The 26,602-nt window shown below is 37.8% G+C and overlaps 2 protein-coding genes across 3 annotated transcripts; one reads left to right on the forward strand and one right to left on the reverse strand.

Moving 5' to 3' along the window:
* Nucleotides 1-2,098: 2,098 nt before the first annotated feature.
* On the forward strand, nucleotides 2,099-10,289 carry LOC127792606 (syntaxin-52-like). 2 transcript variants are annotated; one of them, XM_052323171.1, is made up of 6 exons: nucleotides 2,099-2,272; nucleotides 4,485-4,706; nucleotides 7,221-7,426; nucleotides 7,513-7,613; nucleotides 7,738-7,782; nucleotides 7,896-9,724. In XM_052323171.1, the coding sequence occupies exons 2-6, from the start codon at nucleotides 4,489-4,491 to the stop codon at nucleotides 7,935-7,937; spliced, it is 612 nt and encodes a 203-aa protein (XP_052179131.1). In that variant the 5' UTR covers nucleotides 2,099-2,272; nucleotides 4,485-4,488; the 3' UTR covers nucleotides 7,938-9,724. The 2 variants fall into 2 exon arrangements, with proteins under 2 accessions (XP_052179131.1, XP_052179130.1); XM_052323170.1 differs by lacking the exon at nucleotides 7,896-9,724 and adding an exon at nucleotides 9,763-10,289 and having other exon boundaries at nucleotides 2,102-2,272.
* A 1,116-nt stretch (nucleotides 10,290-11,405) lies between these two features.
* LOC127792457 (cell division protein FtsZ homolog 1, chloroplastic) lies at nucleotides 11,406-25,631 on the reverse strand. Its single transcript, XM_052322945.1, has 6 exons — nucleotides 25,139-25,631; nucleotides 21,804-21,903; nucleotides 21,316-21,545; nucleotides 12,951-13,118; nucleotides 12,192-12,425; nucleotides 11,406-11,825 (listed from the first exon to the last, which is right to left on the reverse strand). The coding sequence occupies exons 1-6, from the start codon at nucleotides 25,421-25,423 to the stop codon at nucleotides 11,553-11,555; spliced, it is 1,290 nt and encodes a 429-aa protein (XP_052178905.1). The 5' UTR covers nucleotides 25,424-25,631; the 3' UTR covers nucleotides 11,406-11,552.
* Between the last annotated feature and the right edge of the window lie 971 nt (nucleotides 25,632-26,602).

Here is a 26,602-nt window from a genome sequence, read left to right on the forward strand (position 1 = left end):
CATTTTAGTGTTATAAATAAAATAAAATTTTAAAATATCTTATATATAATTTTTTTTAAAAAAAATAAAGATAAAACTTAACTACTAAAATTTGATCCAGAGCTACCAATTATTATCTCATAAATAATTATTTAAAATATTTTAACTTTTTATTCACATGTGTATGGCACGTGCCATACTTCTAATCTACAAGGAGAGGATAAGGGCACTTTGAGGATTTTTAAATAGTTAACGACCATTTATTAACGCTAGACAAAAAAGTTAATTTACTATCATAAAACTTAAAAAGATATATATTAATTCTAAAAACACATAAATAATCCATACAAACATAAAAAATAATATTTAAAATTTACTTTGATGTGTCATGGGCAAAAGCCTACTAAAAGATCAAAAAATTTCAAAAGTTTAAAATAACATTTTGGGTTAAAAAAGTATAATTTTGGCTTTGATTGAGGATTCTAAATAAAGTGCAAATAAGATAGTTTTGACATTCGAAAATTCTTTTAGGAGTTCTGTTGGAAATGATAGACATTATCTATAAGAATTTTAATTCTAGTAGATCTCGATATATCATGATAGACTTTATCTATAAAAATCTTAATTCTAATAGATTTCAAGATGTCAAGAAAAATCTTAATTATAATATATCTCGTAAAACTCTAAATTCCTCTATGAATAGATAAGCATTCATTCTAAAAATATATGCGAGTTCTTCTATAAGGTCGGAAAGATTGATAGACAAGCTTACAAAATAGGGGTTAAAAGATTAAAATACCTTCACCCACATTACATTGAAAAAAGTGCAATGTAATGTGGGTGATGACATTTTAGTCTTTTAACCCTTATTCTGTAAGCCTGTTTATCAATCTGTCTGGCTCTCAAATTTTTTTTATGTCACTAATATTAGTTTTAATACGACATTCAATCATTAAATGTCTGAATTAAGAATCAAAATGTTTGCACGAAGACTTCTCTCTTCTCTCTGATCGTTCTATTTTTTACAGATTCCAACCACGTTAACGACAAAATTTTCAGTCAATAAACCTGTTATTGTGTTGGAACAACAACATTGCCAAATTGCCAATAACATCACCCATACATACATGCATATTTTAAGTACATGGCAATGAATCAAACGCAAATATCAATTTTAACGTGAGAAAGGCCAATCAAAGTATAATGAATTGTGATCCGGCATCAGCTTAATGTGCACCCACGTAACCATTTTACCTTTCTATAATCTATCTTGATTTTAGTTGGGTAAATCACACTCAATTTTTTATTTTGATTACTAAATTTTAATTCTTTTTAATGTAATCACAGAAATTTAAAAAATTTTATAATGTGGTCACATATAAGATTTTTCAGCCATTTTATAGGTTGAGTGGGTGACGTGGTGCTAATGTGACAAATAATAAAAATATTAATAATTTTTATTATTTGTCACATTAACTAAAAAATCTTATATGTGACCACATTATAAATTTTTTTAAATTTTTACGATCACATTGAAAAGAATTAAAATTTAGTGACTAAAATAAAAAATACACTAAAATTTAATGATATTTGGTGTGATTTACCCATTTTAGTTGCGATTGGTTTGTCTTTTATATATATATATTAGGTGAAAGTTTAATAGGAATAAATCAATTGAACTTTAAAATAATATTATTTTAATATTTATAAAATAACATTATTTTTTATGTTTATTCGATTCGATTTATATGGTATGTGTTTGATTTTTCGTGTTAATTAGTCGGATCGGTTGGATTTTGCTCTCTGATTCAATTTTATCGATTAGTAAATTTTGATAGACTATTTGTACTATTCTAATTATCAATTTAGATGATTTAAAAAGTGTTTTCAAACCATAACCAATCAGATTAAAAAATTATAATTTAGGAATTTGGGTCAATTGGATTTGGATAATTTAAAGATTATGACATCAAACCTTATTAATATAATTAATTTTAATTTTTAAATATAAAATATTATAAAAGTAATATTTTATTAGCAGATTACATAACGACAAGGATTTATTTCAGCTTTTTTTTTTTTTAAGAAATATTTTTTGATAAAGGGACAGTTCAAAAGAAGGTGCGTAGTCAAAGACGAGGAGGCCGGACAAGCCCTGCCGGTTAATGGGGGCGCCATCTGTCGCCGCCTCCTCCAGAAAGTTCGATTTCAAAAGTAACTAGCATTTTTCGTCCTCTTCGATCCTCCTCCATTGTAAAATTACACAACTCAGATCGTCGATTTGAATCAAGAGGTGGGGAGTTCTCGTGTTCTCGTATGCAGATCTGCTTTTCTATTTGTTTCAAAGGCTATAACGTAGCTATGTTTAGATATATGTGCAGTTCTAAGTGATTGTGGTTCTCTGTGAGAAGGAATTGTGAATGCCCTAGTTTTTCTGGGTTTCTTTTTTTTTTTTTTTTGGGGGGGGGGGGGGGTGGTGGTTTGTGCTGAGTTGTGAATGCCCTAGTTTGCTGTCATCTAATTCGGCGGGGGTGGTAGTGTTGTGTTAATGTTTGATTGCTTATTTAGTTACTCATCTTGGTAAGGGGGATGCTTGTTTCCCATGTGGAAGATAACTTCCTGGAATCCTCTGCCTCAAACTTAGGTTATGCATTGGCTGTTTTAAACTTGGATTTCTGGAGGGAAAAACTAGAGAATGAAAACAAACTGAAGGAATTGAAAGTGGATTGATTGATTGATATTTGCACATGAAAGTTCACCGTGTAAATTTCTTTCTTTTTCTTATCTGTTTGTTTAGTTTAAGGTGTGCAATGTTCCTTTCCATCGAGAGATTCTAGTTCCTACTGTAGCACTAAAGAAAAAGGATATTTGGAAATACTATTAACTTTTTTATGTAATCTTTTGTTGTTGTACTTAGGGTCTCATTATTTTTGGTGCAAAAAATTCACCCCTTTGTCAGATGAATGTATAAGTAAAAAGGAAATAAAAAGCTTCATTTACTTAGACTAGATTATGTAAGCATGTATACAGGGGAGGATCATTGTCCTTGCAATTACTGAAGAATGTAAGCATGTATACAGGGGAGGATCATTGTCCTTGCAATTACTGAAGACCAACACTATAGAAACATTCCTACAAGCATATTGTCCTTGATTTGCATTGAAAATTAGCTGATATGAATGTCCAATTTGGTATGTGAGTGAGATCCATATCTCATCCCCTCACTCTCTTTGCATCCAGTTTCATGGTAGAGAGATTTTTTTTAGCATGGTGAGGTTCCATCTATAAATGGGCCGCATCACCTCTATGATTTTGTTTGTTTTTTCAATGTAAATTCTCTTATAAAAAATCGCCTAGCATTAAAAATATGAAAGCAACCGTAACAGAACAAGTAGCAGGAGTACATGTTATAGATATTATATTTGTGGACCAGACTTTCGACATTTTGAAACAACATCACAAACTCAGTCTGACTAGTTGGGGTTGATTAAATGAATTCTAGCTCTCCTATTATGTCACCTATGGGCATATTTTCTATAAAACCATTATTCCACATCATGGTTAGGGTTTTTTTAATTAAATTTCCTTTGTCTTCTTTTACTTATTTTACTACAGTCTTCATCCATTCTATCCACTCTCTTTGTAAGTGCATATATTGATTTTCTTCTCACATATCTAAACTATCATAATCACACCTGACGTATTTTTATTTTCAATTGATGTCACTCTAAAATTATTAGGAATAATCTTGTTTTTAATCATGTTATGTCTTTTTCTATGTGATTGCATTCCACCACATCCTCATCTCAGTTATGCTCATATTTTGCACATGTTAGTACTTAACTACACACCATTGTAAGACATGCAACATTGTAAGCCGTACAACACGAATGGTTTTATAGTTATCAAATAAAACTTTCTTTTTAGCTGTTAAGGGATTTTATGGTCGCATAGTATATAATGTAAGACACACTTCTCCACTTTAACTGTCTTGGCTTGATTATGTGAATACTTTGGATTTCCACATTTGTAACTAGTAGAAATAATTGGGCAATGGTTTCAGTTACATATTTTCTTTGTTTCTTATCAAATAAGGGTGACACTTGTGCATGAGGCTCTTTGCTTTGTGAGAGTTTGGGGATGGTTGTTTTTTGTTCATAGTCTTACCCTTTCTTTTCAAAGAGGTTGTTTCTGCAATTCAAATCCATGATCTTCCAGTCACTAAGGATTAACCTGACAGTGCTACCCTTGCTTCGTTTCTTGTCTGATAAATGTAAAAAATATATATATGGACACATTAAGAGCCATTGTTTTCTTATGTGAGATCTATAGAAGGTCTATAATGACACCAAAATGTTGCTATACTCATATTGTGCCCATGTCCCTTACATCTTAGGATTTGTTGTGCTGGTGTGTGTTTAGGACTATGAGGTGTCCTTGGCTTCTATATGTGGCTTCACTTCCAAATTGAACCACTTGTTGATAATCTTTCTCATCTGTTTCAGATCAATGGCATCTTCCTCAGATCCTTGGATCAGAGAATATAATGAAGCAGTGAAACTTGCTGATGATATCAATGGCATGATTTCTGAAAGAAGTTCTCTACCTGCATCAGGACCAGAAGCACAGCGTCATGCATCTTCCATAAGGAGAAAAATTACAATATTGGGAACTAGACTTGATAGTTTGCAGTCTCTTCTATCAAAGCTTCCTAACAAACAGCCTTTGTGAGTTCCCAACACTATATATAATTCCACCAATGTAAGAATTGAGGACTTGCTACTTAAACCAAATAGATCGAAGATTTTATTCACCTTAGTTTCCTAAAGGATTTACCTTTTCATGGAGCAATTGGTTTATCTAATTTTTTACACTTCTTACTTAACTGTTCTTTTATGTTTTCCATGTGATCCTTCTTGAGAGGGATGTTGATTAAGATTTTAAAATGACTGCTGCTGTTTGTTTATACTTGCATAAGATTAATGTAAAGAAATTTATGCGTTTTTTTATATGTTTAATTTTTAAATGGGTCTTTCTATGAGGTAGTAAGAGAATCATTTCATGGGAAAATGATATTTGAGTATTGTGGTGCATAATCCACATTGAAGTAAGTCTGATTGGGATATAATACTCATGCATTTATAATAACTTCTGACATTTTCATGCCATATCTTGCTTATGTACTAAATAAGTACCAGCTAATATGTGACTGAAAGCAACAATGACTTTAAGCAAAAGCGTAACTTGAGTTGAGATATATATGAAAAGGTATTAGCTTAAGGTTATAGTGGTTTGGCAATAAATGCCTATCTCCACTACCTTGACTCCTTGTCAAGGATTTTCAAAGTCCACTTGGAGTGCCTGATTTGAGAAGCGAGCACTACCCTCTTTATAGCAGTAGCTTTTCATGGGCTTTCTGTAACCTCACTTTGCTTTTTCTAGGGGAAGCAATAACCCTTACAATGCTTTTTCACTCTAGGGCTGAAGCAATAACCCTCTTACAAGATAGAATGAAATACAGATGGAGAGAAAAAATACTCTCAATTATTGGGGTCCTCAGAAAATAAGTTCAACACAAATAGGATGACACGCTAGGTTTTCTCATAGAGATAGAGAATGAATGAGAATGAAGAACTTCTCTATGGATGAAGAGGATGATTTTCACTTAATCTCCTATTGTTTTTCAGCTTGTTTCTTTCTCTCTTGTTCTGTATCAGTTGTTATTCTCATGCAAAGCGGATGTGAATATATATATATATATATATGTAAACCTTCTCAGCACTTCAGAACCTTGTTCAACAATAACAGCTCTCTTTCCTGTAGATGATCAGAGAAAACATTCCTTTTCCAAGTAAACCTTGTTAGTACTTTTAATCTCAAGGAAATCAAAGATATATTAAAATAAATGTAACAGAAATTCAATCTGAGAGCATTAAGTGTTGTTTCAGACTGCATTTGATGCGACTCAACGGCTAGGAAATTTGAATTTAAAGTTTCTCAGGCCGTACTACTTGAGTAATGTATAGGTGTCACTTGAGTAATATTCTAAACACATTTTAAATTTCAAGACTAGAGCGAAGATTACTAGACTAATATATCAAATTACTTGAATAATGTTTGGAACATCTCGATAACTTTATAGGTTACTCGAGTAATGTACAAGGTTTCTCGAGTAATAAGTATAGGATTTCTTAGTTTCTATGCAGGTTAGTAAGGTTTAACCTTACTCGATTAATGTAGTGAAGCCCTCAATTTCTCAATACAGTTACTCGAGTAATGTTCTCAATGTAAGGTTAATCAAAGTTTTTATGTGTAATACTCGACTAACACATTGTCAAACACTTGAAACTTCTATGTTTTTTTTTTTTTTTCCAATTCAATTATACTTTGAAACTTATTCTAACATTTCTCAAGCTTCATATATCACTTATTTTGACTTAAAGATACCAGAGTCTAAGGACATTCATTTCTTGAGATGATGTTTAAACACTTAACGTATGTGTTGTAATTTGTAAACACTTCTTGTGTTGTTTTGTTTAAGTATCAAAACATTGAGTTGCCAATCATGCAACAGATTCAACAATATACTTGGGAAATATTGAGTTGTTGCCCTGTACTTAAGATGACAAATGCAATTTAAGTATTAAGTGCCCTTTGATAGGCAATGTGGATATTACTTAATAAGATAATGGTGATATTCTTGTGGAAATTCTCATTTTGGTGAGTGTTACAGGGTGTAGAAATGGAAGTGCTTTTAGTGCCTAGCATCTCCTTTTAAGCTTCTGTTTAATCACTTGATTTTTAATCTTGCTGCATGAGATTACATGTGCAAGTCTTTTATGCCCTTTACTTGGCTCAGATCTCTTGTTCTTGTTCTCATGATTCAGCCAACTTATACACACATATATCTTTCTCTGTATTTGGTGACAAGACAGTTGTACTATTTTGCATAAGCATTTGATCTTGCTTCACTGATGGCCTTTCTTGAATTCTTTTTTGGCTAAAATATACATCTTCCAATTTTCCTCATCAAGGAATGTATGCCAAGTATTGTAGCAAGTTTTCTTTGTCTTGATTTTTTCTTGTACCCCCTTACTCCATACTTGATATTCTCTCCCTCCCTCTCTCTCTCTCTCTCCGCCCAAGCTAGGTGATCCTCCAAGATAGAATTGGAACTCAAGTATTATTTTCTTCATGCTGTCTTTTGATCGTTGTTGTCGCTTCATTTTTGTTATATGCAGAACAGAGAAAGAGATGAATCGCCGGAAGGATATGCTTGCAAACTTGAGATCAAAAGTAAACCAGATGGCCTCCACATTGAACATGTCAAATTTTGCAAACAGGGACAACTTGCTTGGCCCAGAAATTAAACCGGCTGATGCCATGAGCAGGGTAAGTGGCCTGGATAACTATGGCATAGTTGGCCTTCAAAGACAAGTAATGAAAGGCAAGTTGTTGTAACTTCTTCAAAATAGATTTTGTTTGATATTTTATTTGGCTTCTATATCATTGGTGTTTTGTCCTGTGAAGCAGAACAAGATGAGGGCCTTGAGAGATTGGAGGAGACAGTGATAAGTACAAAACATATTGCTTTGGCTGTCAATGAGGAACTTGACCTACACTCTAGACTAATTGTATGTGTTCCGTTTGATTGGTTTATTTGCTTACGCCTCTTTCCAATGTCAAGCTTTAGAAGTAATATGATATTCTAGTCCAATGAGTCATGACCTTTGTGATGCCATTCTTCCCACCATGCAGGATAATCTGGACCAACATGTGGAGGTTTCAGACTCCCGCTTACAGGTGATCCTCATCCTAGTGATGTACTTGTGAATACCATGCATAGCCTTCATAATTTGAGATGCAATTCCTGCGTGCAAGTTTATTTTATTTTTCCTAAGCACCTGGTTTTTCAGATGGAATTGCAAATTGAAAATATCCTGCTGGGAAAATGTTGAAAATTTCTGCATTGGAAGGAGATACCAGTAGGAACATTTTGGAGAGAAACAACTATCTTCAGTGAAAAAATTTGAAGAAAATTTGTATTCTTAAAGTAATGAGCTGAATTTGTAGATTTGTAAATTAAATTGAAATATGCAATATTTGTCATATCTGTCTATAGTTTTGTGAAGCATAGAGTGACATGGAAAATGCTTTTAGGAGACAACCCCAGTGGCTTTGGCTACATTCCCTCAACAAAGAAATTCAAGTTTTCATCTTAGTAGGGGATGGTTTGGATGTAATTAGAGTATGCATATGCTCTACTTGATCGCTAGGAAATGAAGGGGACAAAAACATATTGGTTATTGTGATTAAATTTCCGAACTCTCTTTTTCATCTCATATGTGCCATAATATGCATCATAACTTTGCTAATCACTTTATACGGAGTGCAATTAAAAGGCTAACCTAATCTTTTATAGATGATGGTTAAGGTTTTATTGATAAAAATATTAAGTTATGTTGTGTAAAATCATAAAATAACTGCTTGGTTGCAGAATTTGGTTCAGATAATAAAAAGTCAACAATTGATGAAGCTTGCGCATGAAGTGTGCTAAAATCATGTGTCGACTATGGTTGAATGTCCTCCCTGAATGGGCATGTTCTCTAAGATACCTCTGGTCACCAGAGTGAAGGCTTTCTGACGCAAATGAGTAGAAAGATTGAAGCAATATGAAGGATGAAGAGAGAGGAGCTGGAGATTTTGGTATGGTTATTCTGCATGACCTATTTGTTTGAGGTCACCAGAGTATGTGTCAATCATGCTACCTAAGGAGGATGCTAATTCTCAAAAGTCAGGTGGTATTATGGGGTTGGTTTCACCAATAAGAGGACAGTAACTCGGCTGTCCTGTCCCAATTTTCTTTATACTAATTTAGTCCAAAGCCCCTGAAGTGCAGGCACAATTCCCTTTAGGAATCTCTAGCTTTAACCACCAAACTTCAAGAGCCCAAATATCCTCCAGCTGAAGTATTTTTGTACTCTTCCCTCGAGGACTCCAAAGTGCTGGAGGATAAGAAGCCTCAGTCTAGCATCTACTTGACTGGGAAGGGCACCAAGAAACTTGGGGTGCCTTAATGGGGGATAATTGAGGCACTTGAATGCCCTGGGGAAGGAATTGAGCAAGACCTTGGAGCTGCAAAAAGGGTTCGAGACACTTCTGTGAAAGAGGAAAGTGGTAGAGGCACCTTAGTGCTACAGGTAAAGCTTGAGGAGCAGGTGCTGCGGGCAAAGCCTGAGGAGTAGGTTTTAGTCATTTGGGATTACCGCCTTTGCGCCGTCCCCTGCCGCTCGTGCTTTCGATTTTGTCATAGGAGGTAAATCGCAGACAGGTCTTTGGCCCTTGTTTAGGCCAAGTATCGAACTCATGATCTATTGGTACTAACCACAACGTATTAGTTGCCCGCCACTTGACCTATGCTTTGGGGGCAGCAGGTTTTATTCACTTGATGGTTAGATTGGTTGCTCTGCAACGTGCAAATATAGAGCCATTCATTGGAACACCTTTAAGTAATTCATGTAGTTGATATTATTTCCTCAAAGAAAAGTTGCTAACTCAGATGCCTTTTTGCAACCTATAGTGAATGGGATCAATCTATAGTGAAAAGTTGCTAACTCACTTGCCTTGTTGCAACCTATAGTGTACTTGTTTTAGGAGTCATTCACATCTTGATTATTATTATTATTATGATTATTATTATGATTATTATTATTATTGTTCAGTTCAGCTAATTTAGATGACTGATATTTTTATTATTTGGGCTTTTTAATCTCTTCAAAACAGCGCGTTCAGAAGAACCTCGCAATTTTGAACAAACGCACCAAAGGTGGTTGCTCCTGCATGTGCCTCCTTTTATCGGGTCTTGGGATTGTGGTCCTACTTTTTGCCATATATTTGCTCGTGAAATATTTGTGATGCAACACAAACATGCACACCTCTCTCTCGATGTGCTCTTTGTCTTGGCGTGGAAGTGGTTTTTATGACTGCATTGTTAATAAGTTATTGTTCGATTGTGCTGATTTCCTTCGATTTATAATGTTTGTTTGAGTCATCGAAACGGGTTCTGTATACAAACACAAGATGATATGTCTCTCAAGCTTTGAGTTTGTTGATCTTACCCCCATTGCTTCTGGCCTGGAACATCTTACTGATTGCCAACGGCCTCTTTGTAAAGCAAGGGTACAATAACTTTGGCTTTAAATTTTTGGCAATGTTGACCGGAACTTGTAAAGATGCACTGCACTGTTGGTGATGATTAACAGAGCAATAGAGACAATGAGTGAGTTTGTGTGCTCATTCAGCTTGTGCCATGCATTTTACTAGTGAAATCTCACAGATGGCCCCTGAGGGTGGTGGTTATTGCTCGTGCAGGAGTTCATCTTGAATAAGTGATTAAGAGGTCTTGAGTTCAACTGTGGTTCTTTGCATAGGACTCAGAGTGATCACCTATTTAATTAGGACGCTACCCAACTCTAAAATTTTTGTATTTATGTTTTTAAAAAACTAGGAAGGGGGTTACTTTTTTAAAAAACTAGAAAGGAGTAACTTTTTTATTTTTGAAGCTTAATGTTACACCAAAACAAATATGCCCTCAAACAAACTAAAAATTTCCATGCTACCCTGGTCGGTACCATCGCCTGTCACCATTGTCGTTGTCGTTAGCAGCAGCAGCAACAACAATTGCCGATAGAGAAGAAGCGGCGTCCACCCATCGCCTTTGCCCTCTCTCACTCTCTTCCTCTATGGGCTCCAAATCTGGAACTTATTACCGTCGCAGAGTCTTCTACAAATGTGATGCTTTCCCAGTCATTAACGAAACCCATTACCAATGAGTTTCGCACTTAGTTGTTCGCCAACTAATCTCGAGTGTTTTTTTGTTTTGTTTATATATACATGTATATTATGTATAGTTTCTTTATATAAATATAATAGTTTATATAAAGTTTATAAAAATATATAAATCTAAACTATATAAATATATTGTTTGATTTAAAAAAATTGATTAATAAAATTATAATATATGTTATACAAAGAAAAATAAAATTATTTTTAATCATTTTCATCGCTTCTAACAACTTTTAAGCACATTTTATCCGAACATTTTAAGTAACTTAAAAATTACATAACTTAAAAAACTTTAGAAAGCTGAAAGCTAGAAATGGCTTAAAACTCTTTTTAGAAAAAGCCTAGCCAAATGGCCTCCCAATACCTTGAATTACTTACAAGTAACTTGAGGACGAACAAAATTTGAAAAACAGGAGGGGCAAGGTTTTGCAACAGGTAGGTTGGTTGAAGGGAGCACACCTGAATCTGTAGCTGGCTGGACACAATATAATTTTGGCTAATATTATCTCTGCATGGTTGGTTCTACAGTTAATTCTTTTTCATTCTTAATTTTTGCTCTTTTATTAAAGAATTTGTTCCTGTAAAAAATGGGAACTGGGGAAGTTAATTCTCTATGCGGGCAAAAACAAAAATGGCATATTCTGATACAAAGATAGAGGAAAGAGGAATCAAGATCGTTACACAGCCTAAAGCTAGAATTGCAATCCCACAAACTGGAAAACAAATGGTTAGAATAGGAACTTCCTTGTGGCTGCAGGTCGAGATGGAACTGTGGATGACGACGGTGACGACATGACAGTGGCAGGCGATTTCTGACCGTCTGGGCTTCTTGTCCCTTTCTCCGCCACCCTTGCTCCCCTCGAATCTGTCAGAATCGTTTTCTGAAATGACTGCGTGAAACCAGTTGCAACGATTGTCACATGGATCTCCCCATTGTAACGCTCATCCACAACAGCCCCAAATATGATGTTTGCTGAAGGATCTGCTAAGCTTGTTACCACCTGGAGATGGATTTTCATGACAAAAAATTGTTCATTTCTTGGAGCATGTAACTATTTTAGTAAAGGAGGATGATAGGGCACAGGGAATTAATCCTACAAGATACAGTGGTAACCTGGAGCGTGTCAAGAAGAACAATGCTTAGTTGACTAGCTTAGGTGTTCAGTTCTTGCCGCCACTCCTATTTCACTACTCAAAAGATTTTCTTAAAGGAGACAGATAGTATTTGGTGTCTTAATAGTTTGGTTGCCTATTCGGCTATTCCACATTATTGGCACAAAACAATGGGCTCGTGCATAACCGTGTTTCATCAGCCAATTTATAAAGGGAATAAATGAGAATGGAAGTTTCAGAAAGTTTAAAAATACCTGAGACACCCTATTCACTTCTTGCAGAGTTATGTCTCTTCCACCGGTGATATTATACACAACTCCGGTAGCAGATTGGATCGATGATCCAATCAGAGGAGCCAGAGTTGCTTGTTCAGCTGCTTCTTCAGCACGGTTCTTGCTGGAGGAAACACCTACTCCAAGCATTGCAGTTCCAGAATCCTTCATGACTGCCTTTACGTCTGCAAAATCTACATTCACCAGTCCAGGTATCTGCATACCAGGAAAACACACTTCAGTTATCCCAGTTCAGCAGCCAGGAGCATTTGGACTTTGGGACTTGAGATAGCATTTGAAAAATATGATAATGAATGATAACAGTAGGGTGAGGCACAACATGATTGGTTAATAAAAGACATTGTGAATAGGATGGCCACATCCAATATTTGTGACTGCATCAGATCCAACCATACACACATGTATGTGTCAGGCATATACGAGAACATTGGAATCCTGGAAAAGTTCTTGTGGAGGAGTAAATCATAGTGAGTTTAGATCAGAAAGAAAAAAGAAAGTTATACTCAGATAAGCAGGAGTGTTTTGCCGTGAGCATTGATGACACACAGATGAACTGATGTCCTCTAATCAAATGGCAATAACGGGTGCTTAACCTAAAATGTTACCAAAGTTATGTACGCTTTGAAGCTTCTAACAAGGTCAAGTGATTCTGTAATGGACCTGAGAAAAACAGCCTAAGGACAAGATATGGCATATGGTTTAAGGTTTCACAACACTCACTGTAATTATGTCAGAAATTCCTTGCACCCCTTGGCGAAGAACATCATCAGCAAGAAGGAAGGCATCCTGAAGGGCAGTTTGCTCATCAGCAATGTCCAACAAACGGTCATTGGGAATCACAATAAGAGTATCAACATTTTTCTGCAACTTCTCAATGGCCTCCAATGCCTGCAAAATAAGCAAATGCAAGAATATAACAATCTGGAACTCAGAAAGATTAGATACTGATGATAGAGTCTATGCTTGATATAGTTTCTATATGCAAATTTTGGCAATGACTAGAGCTCGTCATCCAAGCTGTACACTAACACCCCCTCATCTAGGTCATCCTAAAGTAAAGCAAGAGAAATGCCAACAGGCAACCCCACCAAATCCCATTTAACTAGAACAAAATCAAGTGCTCATTTGACATTCAATTCACACACACCAGAAAGCCTTCAACCCACTATATGGGATTGACAATCATTTTGACAACTAACTATTCGAAATAAATCAGACAAGAAGAATTATACAATAATAATCATACAAAACCAATATTTCAAACAACAATGTGAACATGTTTTCCATCTTTCAAATAGGCGGGAAGCAGTCAAAAACACCAGAGGGAACTCTAGCATGGCCAAGTTCAATGTGGTGCAGTTATTTCATACAGCATGCAGCTAGAATAGTTGTGGGTGAGTATAATAGCAATCTTGGATACAATGGCAATGTCAAGTTTCCTAAAAGTCCCAAAGGGGCTGCAAAGGAGGGGTATTGAGCAACCAAGAGAGTTGGCAGTATGCAAAATTGGAGATGGGAGGAGAAGATCCCCCTTTTCTTTTCAGAATGGCCCTTACATAGGTTTTCTCAAAGTGAGCTGAGGAGAGATCTTTGCAGTGTCAATGTCAAGGGATGACCAGCTGGATCGGAATATTTTTTCTTTTAGTATCCAAATATTATATTACTGCTATTTCTGTATTTTTTGTTATGAGTTAGTTTTAGGTCGCCCGTGCAAGGGGTGAATAGGACAAAAGGGTTGTTGTAACCGCCTGAGGAAGGGAATCTGCTATGACAAGACTTACCCTACCACCAGCTAGTATATATCCTCTCCAAGGTTCTTTGGAGAAGGCATCTATGAATTGAATCAGAATTTCCTTCTACATCACATTCCTTCCCATTTCTTTCTATTCTCCCTCCCTATCTCATTCTTCTATCCTTCTCGTTCTGCTCCTCTTCTTATCCGGAGCTAAAACCAGCTTGTCACAAACTAGGTTATGACAAATTGGTATCAGAGCCACCATCCTCGGCCGAGCTAGGATTAAGGCAATGGCAAAAGGCACTCGAATGAAGGCATTGGAGACGCAAGTAAAACAGTTCAGCTCAACTATGTCCGACACCCACAATCGGATAGAGCAATTGGAGTTAGGAGCTAACCGGAGTCACGAAGCGATTGTGGCAATGGATCAGAAGGTAGAGAGCTCCATGGAAGGACTGGAGCGTAGACTTGAAGGCTCCATAATGCGGGTACGAGAGGATTTGGCTGCTCAAATGCAGCAGTTTATGTTAATGTTTGGTTGCCAGAACCAAGTAAGTATATCCCCTGAATTTCCTCCTAGGGAGAGAACAGAACTGATCCTTCAAGGGAATCGGGAAGCGGGTGGACATGGTGCTGTGGAGATAGGAGTGGAACCTGAGGACGAGCTGAAAGGATTAATCCGCGGGGGAAGGAATGGTCAGGGTAATATCCACCAACCAGGATTTCCCATGCCTTGGGTAGACATTCCCACATTCGATGGAGTGAATCCTAGATGATGGCTACAGAAATGTGAGAGAATGTTTGATTGGTACAACATTCCCGACAGACAGAGAGTGTCGCTGGCATCCGCTTACTTCAATGAGGTGGTTGACGCCTGATATCAAGGATGCATAAGGCGGAGAAGGGATTGTACTTGGGAAGAATTTTCAGAGAAAGTGTGTGAAAGGTTCGGGGAGAGGAGCATGGTGGATGTCATAGAGGAATTCAACAAACTCAAACAAACCGGTAATTTGGAGACATATCAGGTGCGATTCGAGGAGCTAAGGTCTCTCATGCTTCAGCATAATCCCCACCTATCCGAGACATATTTTGTATCTAGCTATCTGAGTGGACTCAACGAGGAGCTGAGACCGATGGTCAAAGTATTAAGGCCCCAAACGGTGGAACAAGCATCAAAGAGTGCCCGCTTACAGGAGCCAGCAGTGGAGGCGCTATTAAAAAAACAGAGACAGCAAACAAGAGGAGTGGTTGCAGGAGCCTCTAACCCGGGGGGAAGAGGTTACGCTAGAGAACCAGTGAAGGTAAGCAGTGGGAGTAGAGGTGGAGTGTGCCCTGGCTCACTGCCGTATGGAGATCAATTGAGAGAACAGAGGCGAATAGCTGGCCTTTGCTTCCGTTGTGGGGATAAATACCACATTGGGCATCAATGTAAAAGACAAATACTACTACTAGAAGGGGATGATATCCAGGAAGAAAGGGAGGCAGAGGATGGAGATTGTGAAGGCCTAGAAGAGGAAGATAATTGACAGATTTCCATCCACGCCCTAAAAGGAGTAGTTAATAACAAAATCATCAAGGTGGAGGGACAAGCCAAAGGAGGTAACCTCATGATCCCGATTGATAGTGGGAGCACCCACAGCTTCCTTGATGAAAGCACGGCTCGAAAGTTGAATTGTCAGTTGGCCAGGACACTTCCCTTAAGTGTAACAGTAGCCAACAGCCAAAAGGTATTAAGCAAGTTGTCGTGTAACGGTTTTTGCTGGGAAGTGCAGGGAGAAAAGTTTGAGGCGGATTTAAGATTATTGCAGTTAGGAAGTTGTGATGTAGTCCTTGGGGTGGATTGGATGAAGGGGGTTAGCCCCATCAGCTTCGATTTTAACAAAATGGAAGTGTCATTTGAGAAGGAGGGTAGAAGGATGACTTTATCGGGTGAAAAAGAAGCTGGAACTTGTAAAATGATTTCAGGAAAGCGGCTACAAATAGTGTTCAAAGGAAGGTGGAATCAGCTGGCCCAATTCTTCTCGATGATGGCCATAGAGGAAGGGATGGAGGTTCAAAACGAGATCGACCTGATTGTCAGCACACCACAAGGGGGTCCAGACCAGGTACATTATTTAGAAACTATTAATGAACTGTTGATAGACTATGAGGATCTTTTTGCTGAACCCAAATCTTTGCCCCCAACCAGAATATTTGACCATTCCATCCATCTCAAACCCAACACGGAACCTGTCAACAATAGGTCCTATCGGTACCCCCCAATTCAGAAAAATGAGATAGAAAAGATGGTTAGGGACATGCTTCAACAAGCCATAATTCGACCTAGCCAAAGTCCATTTGCCTCACCCGTCCTCTTAGTTAAAAAAAAATATGGATCATGGCGATTTTGTGTAGACTACCGCCAACTTAATGCCATGACCATCAAAGATAAATTTCCCATACCTTTGATAGAGGACCTATTGGACGAATTGCATCATGCCCAATACTTTTCTAAACTAGATTTACGTTCGGGATATCACCAAATTAGGATAAATCTCGAAGATATTCATAAAACAGCCTTTAGGACCCACCACAGGCACTTTGAATTCTTGGTGATGCCATTTGGGCTTACCAATGCCCCAGCCACTTTCCAATCCCTCATGAACAGAATTTTTGAACCACATCTTCAAAAATTTATACTTGTATTCTTTGATGATATACTTGTCTATAGTCCTACCTTTGAGCAACACTTGAACCATCTTAGAGCTACCCTCGATATCCTCCGGTCTAATCAACTTTTCATTAAGAAATCTAAGTGTGCATTTGGTCAAGGACAAATAGAGTATTTGGGGCATATTATATCAAAGGAAGGAGTTAGCACCGATCCAAGGAAGATAGAAGCTATGATAAATTGGCCAAGGCCTGCCTCGGTTAGGGCCCTGAGGGGATTCCTAGGGTTAACCAGGTACTACAGCCGGTTTGTGCAAAACTATGGGACAATCAGCAAACCCCTAACTGATTTATTGAAGAAGGGGGGATTCGGCTGGGATGCTAAGGCAAAGGAGGCCTTCCAAAGGTTGAAGGAGGCCATGAGCAGGGTGCCGGTTTTGGGACTGCTAGATTTCACAAAATCCTTTGTGCTGGAAACGGATGCTAGTGGGACTGGAGTTGGGGCAGTGCTGGTACAGGAGGGTAGGCCATTGGCATTCCTAAGTTAGGTCTTGAGCCCTAAACATCAAGGACTCAACATATATGAAAAAGAATTCCTAGCGGTGCTAATGGCAGTGGATCAATGGAGGCATTACCTGGAAGGAGGCAGATTTGTGATCAAAACCGATCACGAAAGTTTGAAATTTCTATTACAACAGAAGCTCCAAACCCAACTACAAAAGAAAGGGAGGGCTAAGTTAATGGGTTTGGACTACTCAATTCAGTACAAGAAGGGCAAGGAGAACAAGGCAGCTGATGTGCTTTCGAGGTGTCATGAGGAAGGGAGCAGTGTTATTAAAGGCCCAAGGTGCACTAAGGCGCAAAGGATCCTGGAGCCTGAGGCGCAAGGCGCAAAGGCGAGGGGCGCGCCTGGCAGGTGCAAGGCGCATGCTGACTAAGAAGAAAGAAAAATATACTTCTTAATTGAATAATAAGTCATAAAATAGATCCTAATCACATATCAACATTTATGTTATCAAAAAATTCAAGAATTCAACATATATTAAATAAATCACAACATAAACATACTTCATGACATAAACATACTTCAAGAAGAAGCAGCACCAGGCCTCAACAAATAAAAATTAAAAAAAAAAAAAGAACTAAAGAAGAAGAAGAAGAAGAAAAAGAAGAGAAGAAATAGCAGCAGCGTAAGAAAGAAGAAGAAGAAGCAGAGGAAAAGAAGAAGAAGAAAAAGAAGCAGGCTAGCAGTAGCGTAGTAAGAAGAAGAAGAAGAAGTTTAGCAGCAACAGAAGAAGAAGAAGACGAAGTTTAGCAGCAACGGAAGGAGAAGAAGAAGAAGAAGAAGAAGAAGAAGAAGAAGTAGTTTAGCAGCAGCGGAAGAAGAAGGAGAATGTTTAAAAAATAAAATATGCTGAAAAATCAGTTGCGCCTGATGGATGTGTGCCTGAAGGACCTAGGCGCGCCTGGCTGGATCTCGCCTGGCCTAGGCATGGCAAGGCGAGATGGCTGCGCCTTGAGGGGCCTTGCGCCTAGGCGCGCCTTTAACAACACTGGAAGGGAGCAATGCAGCTATGACGGCCATAATTCCAGATTGGTGCCTGGAGGTGATAAGCAGCTATGAAGGGGATGCAAAGGCGGCAGAAGTGTTAGAAAGAGTGGCAGTTGGCTCCTAGGAACAAGAGGGGTACACCTTAGTGGATAGATTACTAAGGTATCAAGGCAGAATCGTAATTGGCAATAGTGTCAGCCTCAAGAGGAAGATTCTACAAGCACTACATGAATCACCAATAGGGGGGCACTCGAGAATTCAAAACACCTACCTACGAGTGAAGCAACTCTTCCATTGGCCGAGGTTGAAAACAGAAGTAAAGGAATTTGTGATGGCTTGCGACACTTGCAAGAGATGCAAGTCTGAAAATGTAGCCTACCCAGGATTGCTGCAACCGCTACCCATACCCAAACAGGCTTGGTCAAGCATCTTAATAGATTTTGTAGAGGGGCTGCCCAGGTCGGAAGGCAGGGACAACATTCTGGAAATTGTTGATAGGCTAACCAAGTTCGCCCATTTTATAGGCCTTGCTCATCCTTATATGGCCAAGGAAGTGGCCAGGGTCTGCTTAGATTAGGTGGTGGCACTGCATGGTCTTCCTAAAACAATAATTTCGGACCGAGACAAGATTTTTACAAGTCTCTTGTGGCAGGAACTAACGAAGGCTATGGGGATAAAATTGGGTATGTCTACAGCTTACCACCCTCAGTCTGATGGGCAAACTGAGAGGGTAAACCAGAGTTTGGAAACATACTTGAGGTGTATGTGTATCCTACAACCTAAGGAATGGCATAGGTGGCTAGTTTTAGCACAATGGTGGTATAACTCTAACCACCACTCCTCCCTCAAAATGTCTCCATTTGAAGCCCTTTTGGGTATAAACCACCCCTTCTACCAGCTATGGGAGAGCACACCACGGCGGCTGCAGTCAAGGAATATTTGCAACGAAGGAGAAAAGTCCTAAGGCAGCTAAAACAGGAGTTGGCGTCCACACAAAACAAAATGAAGAAGGTGGCTGACCGAAGAAGAAGCGAGAGAGAATTTACTGTGGGGGAGAAAGTTTATTTGAGGCTGAAGCATGCCCACTTGAAGTCCATCACACGGGGGCAAGTGTCTAAGCTCAGCCCCCGATACTATGGGCCCTTCACTGTTTTGGCTAAAGTGGGTAGGGTGGCCTACCGGTTACAACTGCCTGAAGAATCACACATACACCCCGTCTTTCATGTCTCTCTCTTGAAGAGGGCAGTGGGTACTGAACGGGTGAACCCAACATTGCTCCCCACTGCCAAAGGAAGGAAATGTGTTGGAAGAACCAGAGGCTGTGATGGACAAGAGAGTAACTTACCACCAGGGAGTGCCACTCATTCAAGTGTTAATCAAATGGAAGGGAGGGTCAATAGAAAATAACTCCCAGGAATATTTGCCAGATTTGCTTAAGAAGTTCCCTAGAGCGGCCAACTTACTCCAAATTTCTTGAGGACAAGAAATCTGTTAAGGGGGGAGAATTGTCAAGGGATGACCAGCTGGATCGGAATCTTTTTTCTTTTAGTATCCAAATATTATATTACTGCTATTTCTGTATTTTCTGTTATGAGTTAGTTTTAGGTCCCACGTGCAAGGGGCGAATAGGACAAAAGGGTTGTTGTAACCGCCTGAGGAAGGGAATCAGCTATGACAGACTTACCCTACCACCAGCTAGTATATATCCTCTCCAAGGTTCTCTGGAGAAGGCATCTATGAATTGAATCAGAATTTCCTTCTACATCACATTCCTTCCCATGTCTTTCTATTCTCCCTCCCTGTCTCATTCTTCTATCCTTCTCATTCTGCTCCTCTTCTTATCCGGAGCTAAAACTAGCTTGTCACAAACCAGGTTGTGACACTCAACAGCTAAAAAGCCAGTTCATGCCCTTCTGTCCAATGGGATGGTCTGATGGGAGTTCTTTCAGCATCACCACATTGATGTACCTTAGGCAGATGTTATGTCCAAGTGCATACACTATCTTCCCTTGATACAAGTCTTCTCTCTCAAGGCCCTATCAAGGAGACATCTTGGTGGGAAGGAGCTCACCTCAATAGCCTTTTTTAAATCCTAAGCATCCAATCCACAAGTCAGTTAGGCTTCCAAACAAAAAAGGTAAGAAGAAAACTGAAAGACCCTGTCTTAGCCTTAGCCTCAAGCAAATGGTATTTGGTGAATGGAGAAAGCAATATTCCAACTTGAGGGGGTGATTGAGCTCATACTGGTCAAGCAAGTTCTATTTGGAGTTAGGTTGTACTAACTCAGCTCCTGCAAGTAAGGTGCCATCTCATAAGGTTGGTACGTGTTTGCCAAATAGCAATCAATGAGTGCCATGTGGATTATGATAATTACACCTCCCACTGATAAATGTATGGATGGCTGTGTTGGAGGTCATGCGTAACGTTCATCTCAAGGAGATTCTTCATGAGGCAAATGTTCAAATGTCAATAAGAGAGTTCAGGCGGTCATGTCATCTTTTTGTTCACTGTACCAGTTTGATGTCTCCTCTATTACTAAAGTTTCAGCTGGCAAAAATACAACATGAAGTGGGATTGATGGGCCGACTTTGGACATCGGTATTTGCTTGAATTGGTATCAGAGCCAAAATTCCTACCTGTTCAAAATCCACCAAAAATCCCAACTTTCTCCTAACTCACAAACCACATCGAAACCAATGCGGCCACTCTCAAAAGAAATTAGGAAACAAGAGGAAACAGAAAATAAACAAAAGAACTAAAATTAATCATACTAATTCCTAATATCTACTTTTCTGTCTTACATCAATTAATTGAAGTAGAATAATCAACCTAAAGATAGTTCTAATACCAAATTGATGTAGAACCAAGAACAATAACACAAGAATGAACAAAAACTCAATCAATAAACTCAAATCAATTCAACCTAAATACTATCAATAATCAAAATCAATATCAACAATCAAGACTACTTACAATTACAACCTAAATACTATATGCATAGGCAACTAATAGCTATCCAGAAAGTAACTAACAAAGAATTACCAGCGAACATTTAACTTTTTACCCTTAAGCACACAAGTAGTGGATAGTAACTAACAAGCAAGTAAATTAGTATATTAAACTTGTAGAGAAAGACCAAATGCACCTGCCTGCAGGGATCTTTTTCGACCTTCAAAACTGAATGGGTAGGTAACCACACCAACTGTCAAGTAACCCGCTTCTTTTGAAATCTGGGCCACAACTGGAGCAGCACCAGACCCTGTACCCCCACCCATACCTGCTGTTATAAACACGAGATCTGAACCTTTAAGGGCACCTGCAATGGCCTCCTTTGATTCTTCTGCAGCTTGTTCCCCCAAAAGAGGATTTCCACCTGTACCTGTGTCTCTATAAAGTGACTCAAATCAAAAAACAAGAAAAAACACTGGACACAGATAATCAAGAACACCATGCAAGTATGCAGATATCAGTGACTTTTTGATGCAACTGGATCACTGACTTTGGTATCCAATTATATGGGCAGTGCACTACTTTAACAGAGAACGTGGGATTAAGATCCATTATCACAACAATAAGAAACAATAGGCTAAAATTGAAGCTTCGAATAGAAACTGAGATTATAGTGAGAGTTCCAGACCAAGCCCACGAGTCAAAAGCTCTCCAATTTGAAGGGGGTTCTCAGCAGAAGAGTGCTGCAGTGCTTGAGCATCAGTGTTTATGGCATAGAAATCAACCCCCTAATATTAAACAGTAAACATCAAGCTTGTCAGTCCTGTCCAAGTAATATAGGAAAGAAAACAAACATGGTAGCTTATCATGCTACTCAAAACAGCTGAATGTTGGTTTGATAACTCAATGCATTTCATAAGAAATACATGCTCAACATGAACCCATCATTGGGGCATATAGGATCAACATTGATTCAAGAACCAAACTATTTCTCTTACATATACAAACAAATAAACAGATGAGAACTATACAAAAAGCACCATAAACATATAAAAAAATTGTATATGCCCAAAATCCATCTTTATTATTATTATTATTATTATTATTATTATTATTATTATTATTAATTTTTTTTTTTTGTGCTGAACCCAAAAACCATCTTAGTTTCCAAGGAGTACAACTCTTAGCATATGCCTAAGTAAATGCCATATCAAAAACATTTGGGTGCTATAGCACATGCCTCCTAATCCCATTACCTAGGAGGCCAGAAGACTTGCTTTCCCCAAAGACAAAAGAACATCCCTCTTTGAATGAGACACAATTCACCAAATAGAGGAGAGAAGGCTCCAAAACTTTCTAGCACACGAAATAGAAAATGATTAACATTCCCCAGATTCTTTCACACACATTGCACTAACCTATCAAAAATTTAGACCTCTTCCTTAAGTTGTGAATTGCCAAGGTTAGCCTTGAAACTGAGCACACAAGCAGGGAAACCACCTTGACAAGAGTGAAAGATTTCAAAACCATTTTCCGTTGGCAAGTTGCAACCATATAACTAAATCATGGTTATGGTTGCAATTTAACAAATATGCCATCAAGGATGTTACATAACTCGATATGATTATCACTTGGTAATTTTTTAAAATAAAAATAATTTCACCAAGTGTATTGTTACACATGCTTTAACTTCAAATTAATTTATTTTTTTAATTTTTATGCATTAAATGTAACTATAAATATGAATATGGTATTTTTCTACAATATGAAAAACTAATATGAACATGGTTATTATCTTTGCTTCTAAGTCAAAACCATAAATAAATATTATATTTCAACTAATAGTCTATAAAAATATTATGAAATCACAAATAAAACCTAGTTTTAGACATACCTGAACACTGCTCACAAATACAAAATCACATTTTTGAATTAAACAATAGATGAAGGCAGCAACATAGACACCCATGCACACTTGATTTATATTATTCCCCAGCATTTGAAGTGCAGTTATTTTTTATCCTTAGTATTGGGGCCAACAATGCTCATTCTAAGTGTTCAATTACACAAGTCAAAAACCCAACAAACTGGATTGGCTACATGAATCCATCAAAAGAAAATTTAATCATAATAAATTGTGGAACATAAACATGAAACGTTTAACATACATGGTCAATCTAAATCCCAGGTCTGAAAGAGAGAAATCCAAAAATAGTACAATGGAAGTATTAGTATTGCCTGTCTTGCTACTATCAGAAGTAATAACTAGCACTTTCTTTGACAATCATCTGAATTCAAAACATGCAATTCAATTTTATACAATACAGTGGCTCCTATTGGAAATAATATGTGTGAAGCATGATTAAGATGATTTAGTCATGCGAAAAAAAGACCAACAGAAGATCGAGTGAATGGAATGGAAAAGCATCTCGCAGAAGAGGTAGAGGAGGACCAAGAAAAACTTTGTGAAGACACTTATGTTAGGTATTGATACACTTATAAGGACTTTACAAAAGATAAATCCATAAATAGAAATAACTGGTGACCCCACATAGTGGGATAAAGGCTAGATAAATTGTTTTATAGTGGCATCAAGATCATCCAACTCAGTACCTCAAAAGGTTTAGGCAATTACTTCTTGAACAAGATGGTCCAACTAAAACTAGAAAACATGTTAATTTACTCAAATAAAGCTTATGAAGCACTGTTGATTCAAAAAATTCATCTTTGTTTTCTGAAATTTCATAAACTAGAATGTAACATCTACTACTACCAAAGAACCTATGGAAGGTAATATGTCCGTTCTCCCTAAAAAGGGGAGCAAAAGACAGAAAAAGAAAAAGAAAAAGAAAAAGAAAAGACCCACATAAACAAACCAACTTGAGAATGAAGTTCAACATACCTTGCATGAAATAACCAATAACCATATCAAGAAGAGTGGAGAATCATAACTTAACAGCACACACACTTTATAGTTCACAGAAAAAGAACCAAAACAAGTAGTGTGAAAGCAAAATCAGCATTGTCATTAACTACCACAATAATGGTCAAGAACCAATCCTCCCTTCAATGTAATGCAATACAGTGGCATCAAGACCTATCAGGACCCTATGATTGTATTAGGGGTACTTCTGTCTTTTGGGGGAATTATGTTGTAAAGTAGATTGGTAGTGGTTATAAGCTGTTGTACTAAAAACAGCTATTGGAAGTTGTACCTTGGTAACTGCCTGTAAGTTGGCGCCAAGGAGGAGCTATAAAAAGCTTCTCAACTGAATGATTAGGCACCGATGAAATTCACAGTAAACAAACCTATCTCTCTCACTCGATTTCTCTCCCTCCGATCTCTCTGTTCTCTGTCTCTCCCTATGTTCTTCTCTTCCTCTCTGTTTTCTACTCTCTTTCAGCCCTAATTCTCTTCCTCACGAGGAGAACTCCATTGTTGGACTTGAGGTCTTGACAAAGACCATCCAACATGGTACCTCATAAGGTTTAGCCATTTCAGCCTTAAACAAGACGTCCAATTAAAACTTGAAATGTCTCAATTTACGCATACAGATTAAATGCTTATCAATAACTGTTATTCAAAAAATTCATCTTTGTTTTCTGGAATTTCATAAACTATAATGGACATGGACATCTACTATTACCACAGAACCTACAACACCTAAACGTCCATCCTCCACCAAAAACAAGGGGAACAAAATAAAAGAAAAGGAAAGGAAAAACAGATCCACATAAAGAAACAAAATTGAGAACGAAAAAACTCATATAATAACCATATCATAAAGAGACCGGAGAATCATAATTTATACACGCCCGGCATTGTTCATACAAAATCACTTATCCTTTGAGACCAATGAAGTAGCTAGGAAGCAACATTGTGATCAACAACCACAGTAATGGACGAGAACCAATCCTACCTCCAATCAGAGTAAGGCAGATCTCCAAAAATATACGTTTATGCAAATTTACGTATAGGAAGTCAGATAAACCGAATTTAGGGCGGAATCCGAGAAAACCCACCTGCAAACCACTGCCAATCATGCGGTTAACGGCATTGTTGCCACCGCCACCGACGCCGACGACCTTAATCTTGGCCGACTCCATCGGGCTAAACGAACCACAGGTACAGCAGAGACCGGAGCGTTCATGCTTGGAGGCGCTCCTCCGCCGACCTCCGGGAGAGAAGCCGGGCCTTGGAAGAAGCGGAGAGAGCGTGTTCCGGGTAAACCCGGCGAGAATCGAAGACGAAGAGGAGGAGGAAGAGCAGATAAAGTCGGCCGGGGTTGTGAGACGAATCGCAGCCATGAATGCTAGTGTTTGGTGGCCGAGAAAACGAGGGGAGGGGGGATCTCGGCTTCTTCTGGAGGGAGAAAGAGAGGACAAGGCAAGCAGGTTTTCTTAGGGTTTTAGTAATCGATAGGCTTTTGCTTTTTTTACTTACACCATCTATCTGTTTGGTTGCCAAGAAAATCCGAATACCGAAGCAAAGAAAATCCGTCCAAAGCTTTCTTTCGCTACTTTAAAATTAATTAATAATAAAAATCAGGTTAATTTGCCCGCGAAAATCGAAGCCCTAATTCATCCATTGCCTCGCGCCTGTAACCAATTGTTGACTCTCAAAAACAATTGGATGCCATTGCTTGCTATGCTAACCTTCTAAATTTTATCGATTATTTTTATATTTTTAAAAATAATATTCATTTTTTTTTATAAAATATCTAAATTTATTATGTTACTCTTATATTTAAATAATTTTATTTTTCTTTATCTTTTCTTAAATTCTGTTATGTTACCCGAAATAAGATTATAGGAAATGAGTGGGTGTGAGTCCGACTTACCCCCCTCATGGGACCTACACCCTCTCTCTCAATTTGTTCATATCGAGCAACATAAGTTGTCCTCTATTCCTATCGTTTTGTTTGCATCTCTATTTCTTCCTCATTTCTAGTTTCAATGACTCTCTACTCTCTTTTTCCTTTTTCATCTTTGATAGCTTGTAATGGAACTCTCATTTTTTGTCAATTGTTTATCAATCATACAACTCTCTCCCCCTTCTCTCTCTATTGGTTCTTGAAATTTTGAGAACTTATCTATGATGGCAAATTGGGGTTTATGGTGATAACAATGGTTTTTATTCGTGGTGATAATGTTAGGGCTATTGTTTTAGATTCTAGATTCCTAAAATTCCATTGTTATCAACTTCGATCAAAAACACCCATGGTGGTGATTGACATAGGTGGTTGCCGCTCACCACTAGTATCTTTTTATTTTATATTTTTACTTTTGTGTAACTAGTGGAGGGAGAGAGGGAGGCTATTTTGAGGATTTAGAAGAAAAAAAATTAATAATTGTTATATAATTATAAAGTGTGACATTTTTATAAACACAAAATTAAACAATGAAATTTATCTAAATCTCGAGTGTGGTGTGTGAAACGGTGGTGACCAACATAGGTGGTTGTCGCCCACCATTAATATTTTTACT

The sequence above is a fragment of the Diospyros lotus genome, chromosome 15, assembly GCF_014633365.1.
Source record: "Diospyros lotus cultivar Yz01 chromosome 15, ASM1463336v1, whole genome shotgun sequence".
Lineage (NCBI taxonomy): Eukaryota > Viridiplantae > Streptophyta > Magnoliopsida > Ericales > Ebenaceae > Diospyros > Diospyros lotus.

What these genes read in the sequence shown, in the direction of transcription:
- LOC127792606 (XM_052323170.1), top strand. Translation starts at nt 4,489, where the DNA reads ATGGCATCTTCCTCAGATCCTTGGATCAGAGAATATAATGAAGCAGTG. An exon ending in TCAAAGACAAGTAATGAAAG is followed by an intron (nt 7,427 to 7,512) that starts GCAAGTTGTTGT and finishes CCTGTGAAGCAG; the next exon opens with AACAAGATGAGGGCCTTGAG. An exon ending in TTTCAGACTCCCGCTTACAG is followed by an intron (nt 7,783 to 9,762) that starts GTGATCCTCATC and finishes TCTTCAAAACAG; the next exon opens with CGCGTTCAGAAGAACCTCGC.
- LOC127792457 (XM_052322945.1), bottom strand. Translation starts at nt 25,423, where the DNA reads ATGGCTGCGATTCGTCTCACAACCCCGGCCGACTTTATCTGCTCTTCC. An exon ending in GCTTTTGACTCGTGGGCTTG is followed by an intron (nt 21,546 to 21,803) that starts GTCTGGAACTCT and finishes ATAGAGACACAG; the next exon opens with GTACAGGTGGAAATCCTCTT. An exon ending in AAGTGAATAGGGTGTCTCAG is followed by an intron (nt 11,826 to 12,191) that starts GTATTTTTAAAC and finishes ATCCATCTCCAG; the next exon opens with GTGGTAACAAGCTTAGCAGA.